At 35.2% G+C, this 16,076-nt stretch overlaps 2 protein-coding genes across 3 annotated transcripts; one reads left to right on the plus strand and one right to left on the minus strand.

Annotated features, from left to right (window-relative positions):
• The first annotated feature begins 3,311 nt into the window (after nt 1-3,311).
• On the plus strand, nt 3,312-7,307 carry LOC111425687 (F-box and leucine-rich repeat protein 7). Its single transcript, XM_023059894.2, has 4 exons — nt 3,312-3,504; nt 5,121-6,052; nt 6,268-6,447; nt 6,505-7,307. Exons 2-4 carry the CDS (start codon nt 5,134-5,136, stop codon nt 7,038-7,040), a joined length of 1,635 nt encoding a protein of 544 aa, XP_022915662.1. The 5' UTR covers nt 3,312-3,504; nt 5,121-5,133; the 3' UTR covers nt 7,041-7,307.
• A 41-nt stretch (nt 7,308-7,348) lies between these two features.
• Nucleotides 7,349-15,638, minus strand: CRM (Collapsin Response Mediator Protein). 2 transcript variants are annotated; one of them, XM_023059891.2, is made up of 6 exons: nt 15,375-15,638; nt 13,768-14,047; nt 10,527-10,942; nt 9,146-9,378; nt 7,978-8,657; nt 7,349-7,915 (listed from the first exon to the last, which is right to left on the minus strand). In XM_023059891.2, exons 1-6 carry the CDS (start codon nt 15,411-15,413, stop codon nt 7,839-7,841), a joined length of 1,725 nt encoding a protein of 574 aa, XP_022915659.1. In that variant the 5' UTR covers nt 15,414-15,638; the 3' UTR covers nt 7,349-7,838. The 2 variants fall into 2 exon arrangements, with proteins under 2 accessions (XP_022915659.1, XP_022915660.1); XM_023059892.2 differs by lacking the exon at nt 9,146-9,378 and adding an exon at nt 8,758-8,969 and having other exon boundaries at nt 15,375-15,636.
• Between the last annotated feature and the right edge of the window lie 438 nt (nt 15,639-16,076).

A 16,076-nucleotide genomic window follows, 5' to 3' on the forward strand; every position in this document is an offset into this window, starting at 1 on the left:
AACGAATAGCGCAGATATTGTGTAGATAATTCAATGTATTACTAAGAGGAGGGGTTCGAATCAGTTTGATTTTATATCAATTATTGCATTATTTTTGATTTTCAATTATTTAACAAATTCTATAAAGATAATAATACACTTGAAGTACACCAGGATGTTTTATTTGTTTATTAAAAATTGGAATTTATTTTGATCAAATTAAATTAAATTTAATTATTCGATTGAGTTGATGTCTCAATTAATTTTAACCAAAAAAAAAATTCTATTAGATTTTATTTTATTGAAAGCTTTTGAGATACAATCGTCAAACAGAAAATCCATTACGTTAATCGAAAAGGGCCTGGTGATTTGAAAGCTGTCAAAAGCCCTCCGCTTAATTTCAGCGAACAAATGACCGGACGCTATTCGAAATGCTAGGACTTAATTAAAACCACCGCTGTACGGTCCTCATTAATTACCGTTTTGCTGTTAAATACTAGGATAATTAAACCATATGTTTAATATTTACCTTATTTTTTTTACTAATTAACGGTAGATTTTCTACAAAATGTTGTAAAAAAATGAAGCGCAAAAATAATTTAATTAAAATATATCGCTCTATTATTGTTGGGTATCGTAGAGAGATAGAGGATTAGTTGGGTAAATAATTAATAATAAATAAAATTGAATATCCTGGATATTATTTTGCAATAAACCCAGCAGATGGTTATTGCAATATCGTCGTTTATTAAATTCATTTTGCGCAATTCGAATATACAACCCACAAGTTATACAACCATTCTAACTTTGTCGGCAATTTCACATTTAATGACCCAAATTTAATATCAACACTTTTTCTTTAATATTCATTTAATAGATAAGGAGAAATACCGTTTCCATTTTTAATGTTTTTTTCGATTATATTTGACCGATCAATTATTAAAAAAAAATTGATTAAAAAATTATAGCCGAATCTTCCCAAATGTTACAGGAGGCGTATTTTTAAAACAAAGAACCGGTTAAAAAACCAGCGAAAAAATTCCCGTCTTCTTTTTCATATCTAATAAAATATTTTCTCTTTAAAGGAATGCAATGTGCCATAGTTTGCTTGTACTAACCCCCCACGGTCTTCAGGAGACATTCTCAATCCCCTCCAAAAACAGGACCGTAATATAATAATCTTATAAAATATACTAATATATAACAAGTTTCATAATAATTTATTATTATAATGGTTTTGCCCAACACTTCTAAAATGCGTACACAAGATTAATAAACTGAAAGATCAAATACTGAAAGTAACTTACTCTAAGCTAAAGAAAAAAGTTCATGACTCGGGTCTGATCTTATAACTAAGAAGTTATTTAGACAACTTAGCTAAGAAGTGCAGAATCGGTAATATATGGAACAATGGCACAATCCCTAAACCACTTTTTTCCTGCAGAGACAGTTGGATAACTGCATTAAATTGAACATAACCTTTTTTCAAGCAGAAGTTCTTCCTAAAATTTCTGCACCCTTTTGAACCTAGAAAAAGAACAAAAAGGTGCATCCATAAACATTTCCACAGACAGTTGGGCCACCCTCAAGGCAATTCAAAAATTAAGGTGCCATAATTCATAATAATCTTTATTATGTTACACATACAATACAATATAATTTGAAAGTAATAAATTTTGTACTTTTACTGGTTAAAAACTATTTATTCATTAGAATATATATATATTTTTTTTTATTATTAGCTGCAGTCTATTAATAAATAGACTGCAGCCTTGAAGATGATCGAATAGATCGAAACATGTCAGCTTCTAATTAATAAATAGTTTTTAACCAGTAAAAGTACAAAATTTATTACTTTCAAATTATACAATGGTTACAATGGATCCAACAAATAATTTCTTTCAATACAATACAATATGTTCACACTTATCAAATTTTACAATTATTATGTAGTGTCATATTAAAGAAAAAAATAACATATAAAATTACATAAGATTACAATAGACAACATTAAGTGCTAAAGGTGGAAATCATCTCAAGACTGTCACTCATATATTCGGAGGTCGAGTAGTACGCCCTTGTAACAAGAGTTTGTTTAATATACTCTTTAAAGCCATTCAATGGCAACGGACGGATGTGTAATGGCAATTTATTAAAAAATTTCAACGCCAACGCGTTCACACTTTTTTGGCATTTTGTTAATCGGGTATATTTGGGCATCAGATCGCTATTTTTGCTAGTATCATAGTTATGCACCTGCTTATACGTGTCAAACTTAATAATGTTCTTTTTAACATACGTAACACATTCGTGAATGTAGAGTTAATATTTGTAAATCAATATAGGAGCTTCTACAGTCGTCTCTATAATTTAAATTTCTTAATACCCGTATAGCCCTTCTCTGCATTCTAAATACGCGTTCAAAACCAGCAGCAGAGCCCCAGACTAACAATGCATAAGTCTGGTGGAAATACATTTGAACGCAAGTTGATAGATGCTGCCACTTAATTTAGTACATAATGTCAAAATATGTTCCTCCCAGCACAGCCCGGAATCAAGATAAACGCCCAAAAACTTTACAGCAGAAAGAGACTGTATGTTAGAGCGTCTCAATGTAAACGCATCTTCATAACCTTTGTGATTGATAAATAGGGTTGTGTCAAAGAGGGCCCAATATTGATCCTTGCGGTACACCTATCGAAATACCCATTCTCTTAGAAAATAAATTATTACACTTAACTATTTGTGACCTATTTGTTAAGTATGATTTAATCAATCTAATACTGTTATTGTCAAAATTATATTTTTCCAACTTATAGAGCAAAAAGGTCATGCTGCACACAAGCGAATGCCTTACTGAGGTTACAGAAAGCACCTAGCATGTAGTGTCCATCCTCATAGGATTGCATAACATTTTCTACAAAATCAACAATTGCACCAACAGTGCAATATCCAGCTATTGTTTTAATACGCCTGATAGTAAAAATCGCAACAGCTAGATATTCAGTTTAGATTTGGCATTATGTAAATCCCTAGGAATTGTATTGGTTCTTGCTCCCGTCCGTCAGGTTTTGTCGTTTGCATCTTGTCAATATTTGGCTTCAGGCTATATTGTATATTTATAATATATTTTCTGCGCATGCGTTTTATTAATAATTAGTATAAAAGTGTTATTGCGCAAGCGCAGAATAAATTTTGAAATATGTCAAATTTGGTAATAAATTTTTGAAAAAGTAAAAAATTTGATTCCGTTCCTGTATAGAAAGAGCAAACCAGTCGGCACAAGCAGCCGAAGAACACGACTGGGTACGCCAAGATCTCTTGGTAGAGGAGAAGAAAAACGAAGAGACAGAGAGAGACCAACGGCGACCACGAGAAGTCGCCAGTTACTCGGGTAAAGTAACAAAGCGATGCGTTTGATTTGTGCGGTGGTAAAAGCGGGCTGAAACGTGCTGAAACGAAAGGTTTCGTCGGCGTGGAAAAACCACCAACCATGGAAAACGAACGGATAACTACCTAAAACAGGTGAGAATTTTAACAACGGTGAAAATCTCTTTGATCTCTCTTCGATTGAGAAAAAAACCTTCGTCCCTTTGAGGTTATGATCCGTCAAAATGTCGTCGACCTTCTCCGTGCGGATTCTTCTCGGCATTTTTGAGATGATTTCCCGCTGACCACTCTGTCTAAAGAATAAGTTTTCGACGTTGCCCTAAGGGGCCCCTTCAAAGAGCCCCTATTAGGTTCTTCGGTCAAAGCAACGTCGATGACGTTGAAAAAAACTTTGAAACGGAACGGGGGGCAAATAACCAAGCCTTTGTCATGTGACTTCTTTGGAATGTCATATCCGACACAGTCTAAAATCTCTCTAAACCGAGTTTTGGTTGACGCCGCCGAATACCGCAAACGTAAAAGGGGCCCCTTACGTAACCCCCTCGCGGTCTGTTTGACGGTGGGTAAGTCACCTATTGCGCTAAATAGTGTCACTTTCGACCATATTGTCTTGTTTTTAATCCGAGCGCCAGCAAATCTGTGACCTTATTTTGTAATTTTCTTATTGTGAAAGTGATTTATTAAAATTTATATCCTGAACTTATGTTTTCTAATTTCTCATTCTTTAAGTCATCCTATATTTATTAAATCGTTTTTAAATAACGTTTCATTTAAGACATATAAAAACTCCAACAAACGTTATCTTTAAAATGTCATTTGTTATAAAAGATTTTATTGCATTTTTTCACATCGTAACATTAAAGTTTGTTCCTAAAATAAAATTCAGCACGGTAGGCAAGTCGTCATATCCGTCAACCAATATATTAAATTATAGTATTTATTTTAATTTCTTAATATTCTTGTTATTTAACTAACGGATATTGGTGACATTCCTATACTAAAAGATGTTCATTACATCCTCGCAATTTTTTCTGCTAAATCTTTATCTAATAGCTTAATCATCTTTATAACGCTTTTAAACTACTGTGTTTATAGGCCTAGACATATATATTATGGTATTCTTTGTGGTTAAAAAAATCTTCGTAATAATATTGGTAATGTGTTTGTACCACTTTCATTGTGTTATATAAGTTTTTTATTTCTTTACATTTACTTTGTATTCAATAACATTTTTATATCAATATTATCAAAACAAAACTATACATATTACGTATATCAAATAAATTGAAAAATTCAGTGGAATATCTTTGTTTTAATTTTAGCCAAAGTCACTTGCGATCGAGGTGCTTCAATGTGTTGATCAGCTTTGGTTGACATGATATTAAATGTAAAGCCTCGCCCGCAAGCGACCTTGAGTTAAGTAGGCGAAATCATAGATTAATTTAATTTGATTAAATAACACTTTTCTATATCACAAATAAACTCCATCAACTCCTGTTGTTAAAATAATATAATATTACTTTGAAGTAACTTAAGCAAAGCTCATGTTATAATGTCGTGTAATTTGTCAAATCATTTTCTCCAGAAATATAGAAGTCGATGAAATGATTGACACGGTGTTCACGTTCTTTAGAGTTTCTCGTAAAAACTAGAATCAATTGAATATTAAGCTATGGGGTCTTCGTACTTTCAGCGCCATCTCTCGGCAAAAATATAAATTCAACTTGTTAAATTAAAATATTTTTTTTTAGATGAAGCAAAGCAATGAACCAAACACCAAGTCTCCTGGAGAGGTTGTCACCACGTCCAATGGTATGTCCTTTAATTCGTTTAGGTAGAAATTCTCCTCCCCCGCCGACAGAACAATCATCACAACAATCTGATCGACCGTTTCACGCGTCGTACATGAGCTACTATGAGAGCGCGAGTCCGAATCGTACCTACTTGGATAGTGAGTACCCGCAAAATTACCGAGCCGCGCCTCATCAACAACTTCCGGGGAAGTATCCGAAGGCGGCGAATCTTGATCTGTCGTTGTTATCTCTCGGAGCGAGCTATTGGGAACACGAAAACTATTCGAAGTTGGAAACAAGCCAGTCAGACTCGAATTCAAGTCCGGAATATCAGCAAGAAACGAATTATTTGTTGGATAATTTTGCGAAACTTGGTAAAAGCAGCCCTAGTCTGGACCAGGGTTATCACACTTTGGTTTCGCCGAGTCCGGGGTTGTCCACACCCGGACATTGGAAAGTTAAGAAACTTCAAGCAAAAAATAATTCGTTCGATCGACTACCAGATGATCTTATCGTCCGGGTGTTTTCTTTCTTAACCAGTTCAGATCTTAGCGTTTGTGCTAGAGTCTGTCGTCGATTTGACGCATTGGTTTGGACGCCAACGTTATGGCGCACCATTTTATTAGAAGGCGAAACCATCAGTGGCGATCGTGCAATTCGCGGGGTACTTCGACAATTATGCGGACAAGGAAGAACGGGAGCTTGCCCCAGCATCGAAAAAGTTTATTTAGCTAACGGTGCCAAAATCACCGATAGAGGATTATCATTATTAGCAAAACGTTGTCCCGAATTAACTCATTTAAAAATACAAGGAAGCACCAGCGTTACAAACGGAGTATTCTTTGAAATTCTTGCCAGATGTACGAATTTACAACATTTAGATATTACCGGTAAGAAAATTACAAGTACTTTTTTAAGTCTAACACCCACATATTATTTAAATGGCGTAGGTGTTAGACGTCCAGAAGCAACCGAGTGGGTGCTCATTTTTGGGTTAAGCTTTGTGTGGCATTAAAATACAAAGATATGATTTCCTTGAATTAGCACAAATATATTATTATTATGCTAATTATGACCTTTACACCTACCTTTATAATTATTTTAGGATGTGTTCAAATTACTTGTGCCAATCCGAGTCCGTCATCCGAACCACTCAGAAGACTGCAATTGCAATATTTAGATTTAACGGATTGTCCGGCACTTTATGATAACGGACTTCGTGTTATAGTTAGGAATTGTCCACAATTATCTTATTTATATTTAAGAAGGTGCATACAAATAACAGGTAATTTTATTTGTTTAATAATATCCTTTAAGCGTATATATTTTTATTTTATTTTAGATGCGGGTTTAAAATTTGTGCCAAGTTTCTGTTCTGGTTTACGCGAATTAAGCGTAAGCGATTGTTCAAACATAACCGATTTCGGTTTATACGAATTGGCTAAATTAGGAGCAACACTTCGATATCTTTCGGTAGCGAAATGTGACCGAGTAAGCGACGCCGGATTGAAAGTGATCGCAAGACGTTGCTACAAATTACGTTATTTAAACGTGAGGGGTTGCGAGGCGGTTTCGGACGATGCCATAACAGTGTTGGCGCGATCTTGTACGCGATTGCGAGCGCTCGACATTGGAAAGTGTGATGTAAGCGATGCTGGACTGAGAGCGTTGGCTGAAAGTTGTCCTAATTTGAAAAAGCTTAGTTTGAGAAATTGCGATTTGGTCACGGACCGTGGAGTGCAGTGTGTCGCGTATTATTGTCGAGGTTTACAACAACTTAATATACAAGACTGTCAGATTTCGTTGGAAGGATATCGGGCTGTTAAAAAATATTGTAAAAGATGTGTTATTGAACATACAAATCCCGGGTTTTTTTAACAACTCGATGTGTATGTAAAAAATATTAATCGTGACCTATATTTTTTTATATATATATTCTACATAATCCTTTTAATTGTAATATAACCGAATTTTTGAGCCTATTGTTTTTTTATAGGCTGAGGATTTATCTATTACAGGTTTTATATCGCGTATATTATTTGTAATTTATAAAAAGAAAGGAATTGTTAAGTATTTATTTTTTTTGTATATTTGTATATGACAGATATTTTTTTCTTCCTATTAAAAATCTTATAAATTTGTTAATTGGCGTTTTACTTGATGGAGGGGGAAAATAAAATTACAAATTGCTGTGTCGAAACACTTATTATTACAATGAGGTGACGTACATTAATTTTCTTTTTTTTTAATATTATCTTCTGATTTAAAATAGACCAGAAGGTGTATCTAACTTTACGCAGCACATCCAAACAATAATAATAAATTCAAAAATACACTAAAAATTTAACATGTTATATATAAATATTAAAACGGTATTAGCTAATAAGATAAATTATTAAACAAAAACTTTTTTTTTAAAACAGCGTAATTTTTTCCTCAAAACAACCATAAGCAAATATTTATTATTAAAATGATGAAAGAAACAAACGTTGCTTATGACTATTTTCAAGATAACTTTTTGTTTATGCAGTAAGCTACTTGCGGATGAATTTTGGTCGTTACAAAAAACTTGTGAAAGAAAAGTTATTTTAAATATGCTAATTATCCGCGCGGTTGGAAGAATTACTTTGGTACCATAGCTTCTTCTCAGGTTTTCTCATTATAACCAACACATCTTTACCAGAAACCTGAAGATTTACCACCAGGTGGATTTCTTACTTTAATACATGATTTTCGTTCAACGTCAAGTTCTTCTATTAAAATAAAAAATTCTTAATGTTATTAACACTAAATATTGATTTTATTTTTAACGTACCACTAACAGAAAATGTTGATTCTTGTATATTACGTTGCCCTTCTGGTCTTGCACCTTTACAACAAGGTGTGGAAACAGCGGAATTTGGTAATGTCGGGGTAACGCATCCCTTAGGTTCCATTTCAATACGATGTAATTTATTAGCAAGTTCGACTTCGTTAACACCATTAGATTCTTTGCCGGGTTTTAAATCGAGTACTTTCTCTGGGTTGTAAATAAATGGTGGGTAAAGTGGTGTTTCGATGAAATGCCCGTACCCTTGTACGGCACGGAGTTGTTCTTCATCAACACAAACTCTCCCATTTACAATAACATATTCGGGAACGCCGTGACATTCCATGCCTTCGAATACATTGAAGTCGACTGCTTGATGGTGTGTTTTTGCAGATATCACCCTGGTTTTTGATGGGTTCCAAATGACGATATCTGCGTCAGATCCGATTGCGATACAACCTTTCCTCGGGTATAAATTGAAAATTTTTGCCGCGTTGGAACTGGTTATTGCGACGAATCTGGTGGGGTCGATTAATCCCGAATGAACACCTTTCTCCCAAATCACAGACATTCTATCCTCAACTCCGTTAACTCCGTTCGGAATTTTCGAAAAATTTTCTTTCCCCATTTCTTTCTGGGACTTATTAAAAGTGCAATTATCGCTTGCAGTTAATTGAAGAACATCCCTGTTTTAAAAATAACAAATACGTTAAATAATAACGAAATCGTTCAATTGTATAAAACCAGAGTATTGTTAAAATTTGTTAATGTGTTAAAAGGACTTACGATCTTAGATACCCGAGGAGTTGATTCGGGGTATCGTTGTCAGATCGTATCGGAGGCGTGGTAACGATCCTCGAATTATGGGCATCACCACTAAGCGCAAAATTTGAAACGAAAACTGTCCCAAAAACAACTTGCCCAGACGATTGCTTTTCTTTAATCACCTCTGCAGTAGCACCGTTTGATACCGTATCGATGCATAAAGCCGTTGTCACCTGAATGTTTCAATGTTATTTAAGCCACAACAACAAAAAGCAACCCAAACCCACCACACAAAAAAAAAAACAGATTTTAGCAGTGTTAAAAAATTAAATTAAGCCAATTACACAGCAAATTTTTTTAAATTTTATTTCATACAAGAAAAAAACTATGATTTAAGAAAACAACTTACTGCGAAAGAAAATTTAAGAGAAATTGTGGAGTGTTAGGGTCAGGTCTTAAAGGAGGACTTAAGACATGTCCCGCTGAGTGCCAGAAGCATTGGTGTCGATATTGAGAACCGTCACATGCTAGTGCACAAACCAAAGTTTCGCCAATTATATTCGTGCCCTTCTCGCGATATTGTTTTAATGTTGTTGCAGCCGATTTACTCATTACGTGCACTATGTATAAAGGACTATTTACCTATAAGGATGTTGAAAAATCAAAAATAATAAGCAAACAAAATAGAACTAAGTAAACAGATGAAAAGTTAATGATATAAGCGAATTTATTTATCAAAAATATATTCATTTTAGTAAATAAACGAAGTTTATATTGTATTTTAAAATATCTTTTAGCTTTTTCGCAGAGACAGTTTCCGCCGGAAATACGAACTCCGAAACGATTCCTTTTGCGGTATTAAAAAATCAGATTATGCGTACTCGATCGAAAAATCAACCAATAGGATTCGCTTTTACCCTTACATTTTATTATCAAAACTAGTTTTCCTACCACCGCTATCGAAAGGTGGCCACTTGTCTGCAAGCTACCGAATGGTGAACTGCTTTTTTAAAGTTGTCTTAAACGTAAATAAAAAAGTTAAATCATGTGGAATTTGGTCGAATTGGAAGAATATGAAGTCCCTTACCCGGATATTAAAATCGTAAGCAAAAAATTTCTTTCTTTCTCAAATCATTTCATTTTTTTTTTTATTTTAAAGTTTCCAGAACCGTATAATGTTAATAAATACAAAATCTCGCTGAATGATACCGCCTATAAAATTGAACGAAAAACAAGTTACGCGATTTTCGAAATATTAGTACAACTGCAGCGACCATGCAAATTCTTTTTCCTTCGCCTTTACCACATGTTAGCCGATTGTATCGATTTAAAATTGATGCCCGATGACGTCATGTTGATCCTCTTATTCCTCCGTGCGAAAACTCCTGATTTAAAAATTGATGTTAGAAGTAACACGACCGATAGTTGTGTTATTATTCTCGAAGATATAGAGAACCAAAAATCAATTGACACCCGCTTAAAACGACTGACCATTGCATAATAAGAATCACGAAAGTATGGAATATTTTCAATATTTCCGAGTAACTATCGTTTTATTTAAATTAACCTCAAATTTCGCGTTTTAAAGATATTTTGTAAAAATTGTTTATTTCAAAGAGAAAAAAAATGATTGCCTTATAGTATTAGCTAGATAAATATTTGTATCCGTTTTTTGTAAAAATTAAAAAAAATTATTTTGTAAACATCGTTTATTTACTTAACCCCCACCCCAAAAATAGAAATATTTTAATGAAAATAAACTAAAAATAAATTAATAGAAAAAAAAATACCTGTTGGGCAATTGTACAAGCTCTATTAACAGCTTCAGCTTCGACTTCTTCAGGTCTCGACATTTCGTGCCCTTCAGGACCGGTGATTCCCTTATTTAACAATCGTTCCACATTTTTCTTAATAATATGGCCATTTTCTGCGTGGACCATGGGAACAGCACCGATATTTTTGCAATGTTCAAAGACGGAGTAAAGATCACCATCGTTCATCATCATATCATAAGCCATAAACATTTTGAAGGAGTTGACTCCGTGCTGATGGCACAACGTGTTCATCTCTTCCTTGATGATATTATTCCAGCTGGTTACGATTACGTGCAGGGCGTAATCACAACATACTTTGCTATCAGCTTTCTGACGATAATTTGCGTATGCATCCAAAAGGGATTCACCATTTTTTGGCATTACAAAATCAACTAAAAAGTAAAAAAATAAAAATATAGAGAAAATATATCTCGATTATTGATGGAAATATGATAAAATGTTATTAAAGGAAAGTTGTTCCATACTTAATATCCTATATGTGTTAGACACAATGATTAAATCGATTTTGAAGACGTTGGCCGCTCTAAGTCGAAGCCCAAAGTATTGTTTATGGTAGTTTGGGCGGCCGACGTCTTCGAAGTCGGCCGAGATTATTTTTTATATCATAACAATGCTTGGGGCAGGCGTGGGGTGTCATAAATAATTTCTTATTTTAAAAATCTCGGCCGACTTCGAAGACGTCGGCCGCCCTAAGTGCACTGTGTACGGGATTTGAGTATTGCAATATCAATACTGTGATATTGGTTGCATACTTGCAATGATGACGTCGGGTACGATAATTAATTAACACACTGTATTGTATGTGATACCCAAGTATAAGGAACAATACAATAAGTCTACCCTGCTTGAAATTTATGGAAGAAATAATCTCGGCCGACTTCGAAGACGTCGGCCGCCCTAAGTATTGTTCATGGTACTTAGGGCGGCCGACGTCTTCGAAGTCGGCCGAGATTATTTTTTATATCATAACAATGCTTGGGACAGTCGTGGGGTGCCATAAATAATTTCTTATTTTAAAAATCTCGGCCGACTTCGAAGACGTCGGCCGCCCTAAGTACACTGTGTACGGGATTTGAGTATTGCAATATCAATACTGTGATATTGGTTGCATACTTGCAATGATGACGTCGGGTACGATAATTAATTAACACACTGTATTGTAGGTGATACCCAAATATAAGGAACAATACAATAAGTCTACCCTGCTTGAAATTTATGGAAAAAATAATCTCGGCCGACTTCGAAGACGTCGGCCGACCCTAAGTATTGTTCATGGTACTTAGGGCGGCCGACGTCTTCGAAGTCGGCCCAGATTATTTTTTATATCATAACAATGCTTGGGGCGGGCGTGGGGTGCCATAAATAATTTCTTATTTTAAAAATCTCGGCCGACTTCGAAGACGTCGGCCGCCCTAAGTACAGTGTGTACGGGATTTGAGTATTGCAATACCAATACTGTGATATTGGTTGCATACTTGCAATGATGACGTCGGGTACGATAATTAATTAACACACTGTATTGTAGGTGATACCTGGTACGCCCAAGTATAACGAACAATACAATAAGTCTAGCCTGATTGAAATTTATGGAAGAAATAATCTCGGCCGACTTCGAAGACGTCGGCCGCCCTAAGTATTGTTCATGGTACTTAGGGCGGCCGACGTCTTCGAAGTCGGCCGAGATTATTTTTTATATCATAACAATGCTTGGGACAATCGTGGGGTGCCATAAATAATTTCTTATTTTAAAAATCTCGGCCGACTTCGAAGACGTCGGCCGCCCTAAGTACACTGTGTACGGGATTTGAGTATTGCAATATCAATACTGTGATATTGGTTGCATCCTTGCAATGATGACGTCGGGTATGATAATTAATTAACACACTGTATTGTAGGTGATACCCAAATATAAGGAACAATACAATAAGTCTACCCTGCTTGAAATTTATGGAAGAAATAATCTCGGCCGACTTCGAAGACGTCGGCCGCCCTAAGTACCATGAACAATACTTAGGGCGGCCGACGTCTTCGAAGTCGGCAGAGATTATTTTTTATATCATAACAATGCTTGGGGCGGGCGTGGGGTATCATAAATAATTTCTTATTTTAAAAATCTCGGCCGACTTCGAAGACTTCGGCCGCCCTAAGTACAGTGTGTACGGGATTTGAGTATTGCAATACCAATACTGTGATATTGGTTGCATACTTGCAATGATGACGTCGGGTACGATAATTAATTAACACACTGTATTGTAATAAGTGTAGCCTGCTTGAAATTTATGGAAGAAATAATCTCGGCCGACTTCGAAGACGTCGGCCGCCCTAAGTACCATGAACAATACTTAGGGCGGCCGACGTCTTCGAAGTCGGCCGAGATTATTTTTTATATCATAACAATGCTTGGGACAATCGTGGGGTGCCATAAATAATTTCTTATTTTAAAAATCTCGGCCGACTTCGAAGACTTCGGCCGCCCTAAGTACAGTGTGTACGGGATTTGAGTATTGCAATACCAATACTGTGATATTGGTTGCATACTTGCAATGATGACGTCGGGTACGATAATTAATTAACACACTGTATTGTAATAAGTGTAGCCTGCTTGAAATTTATGGAAGAAATAATCTCGGCCGACTTCGAAGACGTCGGCCGCCCTAAGTACCATGAACAATACTTAGGGCGGCCGACGTCTTCGAAGTCGGCCGAGATTATTTTTTATATCATAACAATGCTTGGGACAATCGTGGGGTGCCATAAATAATTTCTTATTTTAAAAATCTCGGCCGACTTCGAAGACGTCGGCCGCCCTAAGTACAGTGTGTACGGGATTTGAGTATTGCAATACCAATACTGTGATATCGGTTGCATACTTGCAATGATGACGTCGGGTACGATAATTAATTAACACTCTGTATTGTAGGTGATACTTGGGGCGGCCCAAGTATAACGAACAATACAATAAGTCTAGCCTGCTTGAAATTTATGGAAGAAATAATCTCGGCCGACTTCGAAGACGTCGGCCGCCCTAAGTATTGTTCCTGGTACTTGGAGCTGCCGAGATTATTTCTTATATATTAATTCTTATAAATTGGAATTAGTTAAGCACAAAAAAAAGTTTTTTTTAAGTTTCCAAGGTGATAACATTATTATATATAAAATTTTATTTTATATAATATAATATTAATTGTTTTCATACTAATCATAGTGGTGCCTCCAGCAATAGCAGCTTTGGTCCCTTGATAAAAGTCGTCGACGGAGGTCGCCCCCATAAATTCGAACTCGAAGTGGGTGTGAGGATCGATCCCTCCGGGCATTACGTACTTTCCCCTAGCGTCAATGACTCGAGTACCGCCCGGGATGATCAAATTCCTTCCTATTTGCTTTACACTCCCATCCTCAATGTAGATATCCTCTTCAAAAATTTCATCGTCATTCACAACTTGTCCATTTTTAATTAATAATCGATTTTGAGAACTCTAAAAAATATTAAAATCAAAAAAAAAAAAGAATTGAAACAAAAAAATCTTGATTGAAATTAATTTGAAAATGGGGGGAACGAATGTGACACATAAAGGAAGTATACAATTAACCACAATTGTCGTTATTAAACATTAGATATGGAATTCGTTAGTGTTTATTTGAAACAAACGGTAATTGAGGATTAGTATTCATAGGTGTAAAGTGGCACATGATATCGTAGCTTTTTTTTCTTACGGGAGGAGTAACGCGTTGTACCCGTTGTATTTCCGGAAATAAGCTAACGGATCTATTTTGCATACACTCGTGGAGTTGGGCGCGCCTAATCTTTCTGGGACGAACGTTATGTTATGTAAATGTTATATAATCAAGTTCACCTTTGAATTTTGTTAACCATTTTAGAGATCTATTTGTATTGGTTAACCTTGAATTGTCAAATATGGTATTGTCATTTGAATGTATAATTTATTTATCTTTTTATTTGTGAAATCTAGTGGAAATTATGTTTTAGCAATTAAGATTTAGAAATTTTATGCAATTATATATCATTTATGATGTAGAAATTTCCCCGAGATTTAAAATTATCCTCATAAAACTTGTTCCACTTCAATTTATTGCCCATTATAAGATAACGTTTTATTTACTTTTTACTATTCACTCAAGATATTCAACAAATGTTATTTAGTTCACAATTGTTGAATATTCAAATTAAAATTCTTTATCTTATCTAGTGTAGACGATCGATTTTTTTTTTGCAAATGCAAATGCAGGTTGTTTTCAGACGAAACAGCCTGGGGTAAAGTTTCATTATCTCTCACCCATTCCTCGTCTCGTTTTACGAGCCCCTATTTATGCGTGAAGTGGTTCTTTTATTGTAGAGGAGCATAAAATTATTTTTGCTATAACCACACCCCTCAAAAATTTTAAATAAAACAAATTCATAAAATACATTTTAATTCAACATCACATTTTTATTAATACGCTATGATGTAAGAGATATCGTTTAGCATGTTTAACACATTGCCGGTCAAATAAACATAAACAAATTACGCAAAATGCGTAGTTTTGACCTTTATAAAAATTATCGTTTTTTTTCTTATCAAAAGTTTAATAATACATTGATGGAAATTGAAAAAAATCTGTGCAATTTCTGGATGCCAATGACCGGTTTTAGTGGAAATCAATAGTTTTCTAGTTGGCGAAACGCGCGTCGCTCTTAACTCCCGGCGTTTTTTTTTTCTCGTTACAAATAAAAACGTCTCAGCCGGTGTTTTAATTAAATCGTTACCAAAATGCACCTGCCGAGACGTCCCCTGAGCATCATACCTGCAAGTGAATGGGCACCTTCTTAACTGGAGTACTCATGATCTCTCTTTTTATTATTTTCAATTGGATCGATTTCGCACTCTCCGGGAAATGACGGAAAACGTTTCGGATGTAACGTGTGGCTTATATTATCAATTTTTTCTCTTATTAGACGCTTTACTGCGTTAAGAGTTTATTTATAACGGGACGCACGGTATGTTTTTTTTGACGCCTACTCTGCTATCGACGCAATAGCTACCGTAACACTGAACGAACTACGCGCTACGCCGCTTTGGGTACTCCACGGCATCGACCCAAAATACGGAGCCAGGAAACTTGGCTCCGTGCTCAATATACAGTGCCTCGCAAATGCCATTGCACAATTCTTTACCAAATATTACTGCGTTATTAAAAAATTATTAATTTCATATATTAATAACTCAACTATTTTTAGATCATGCTTTCGCGCTTCAATGAACACTTAATGATAACAATTACGTCAATATTTTAACATATTTTATTTTTGCTCAACTACTATTTAAGATGCACAATATTTTGACGCTTTGCCCTCACGCGACCTCGGCTAATCTCAGACCGGAGAATGTAGGATTTTGCCAAAATAACCCGAGTTGTTGCATTTGATACCATGTGAACCCAAAACTGCATCCTACATCCTTTATTGACCCGAGGTCGCTTGCGGGCGAGGCTCTACAATTAATATAT

Source organism: Onthophagus taurus, chromosome 8 (genome assembly GCF_036711975.1).
Source record: "Onthophagus taurus isolate NC chromosome 8, IU_Otau_3.0, whole genome shotgun sequence".
NCBI lineage: Eukaryota > Metazoa > Arthropoda > Insecta > Coleoptera > Scarabaeidae > Onthophagus > Onthophagus taurus.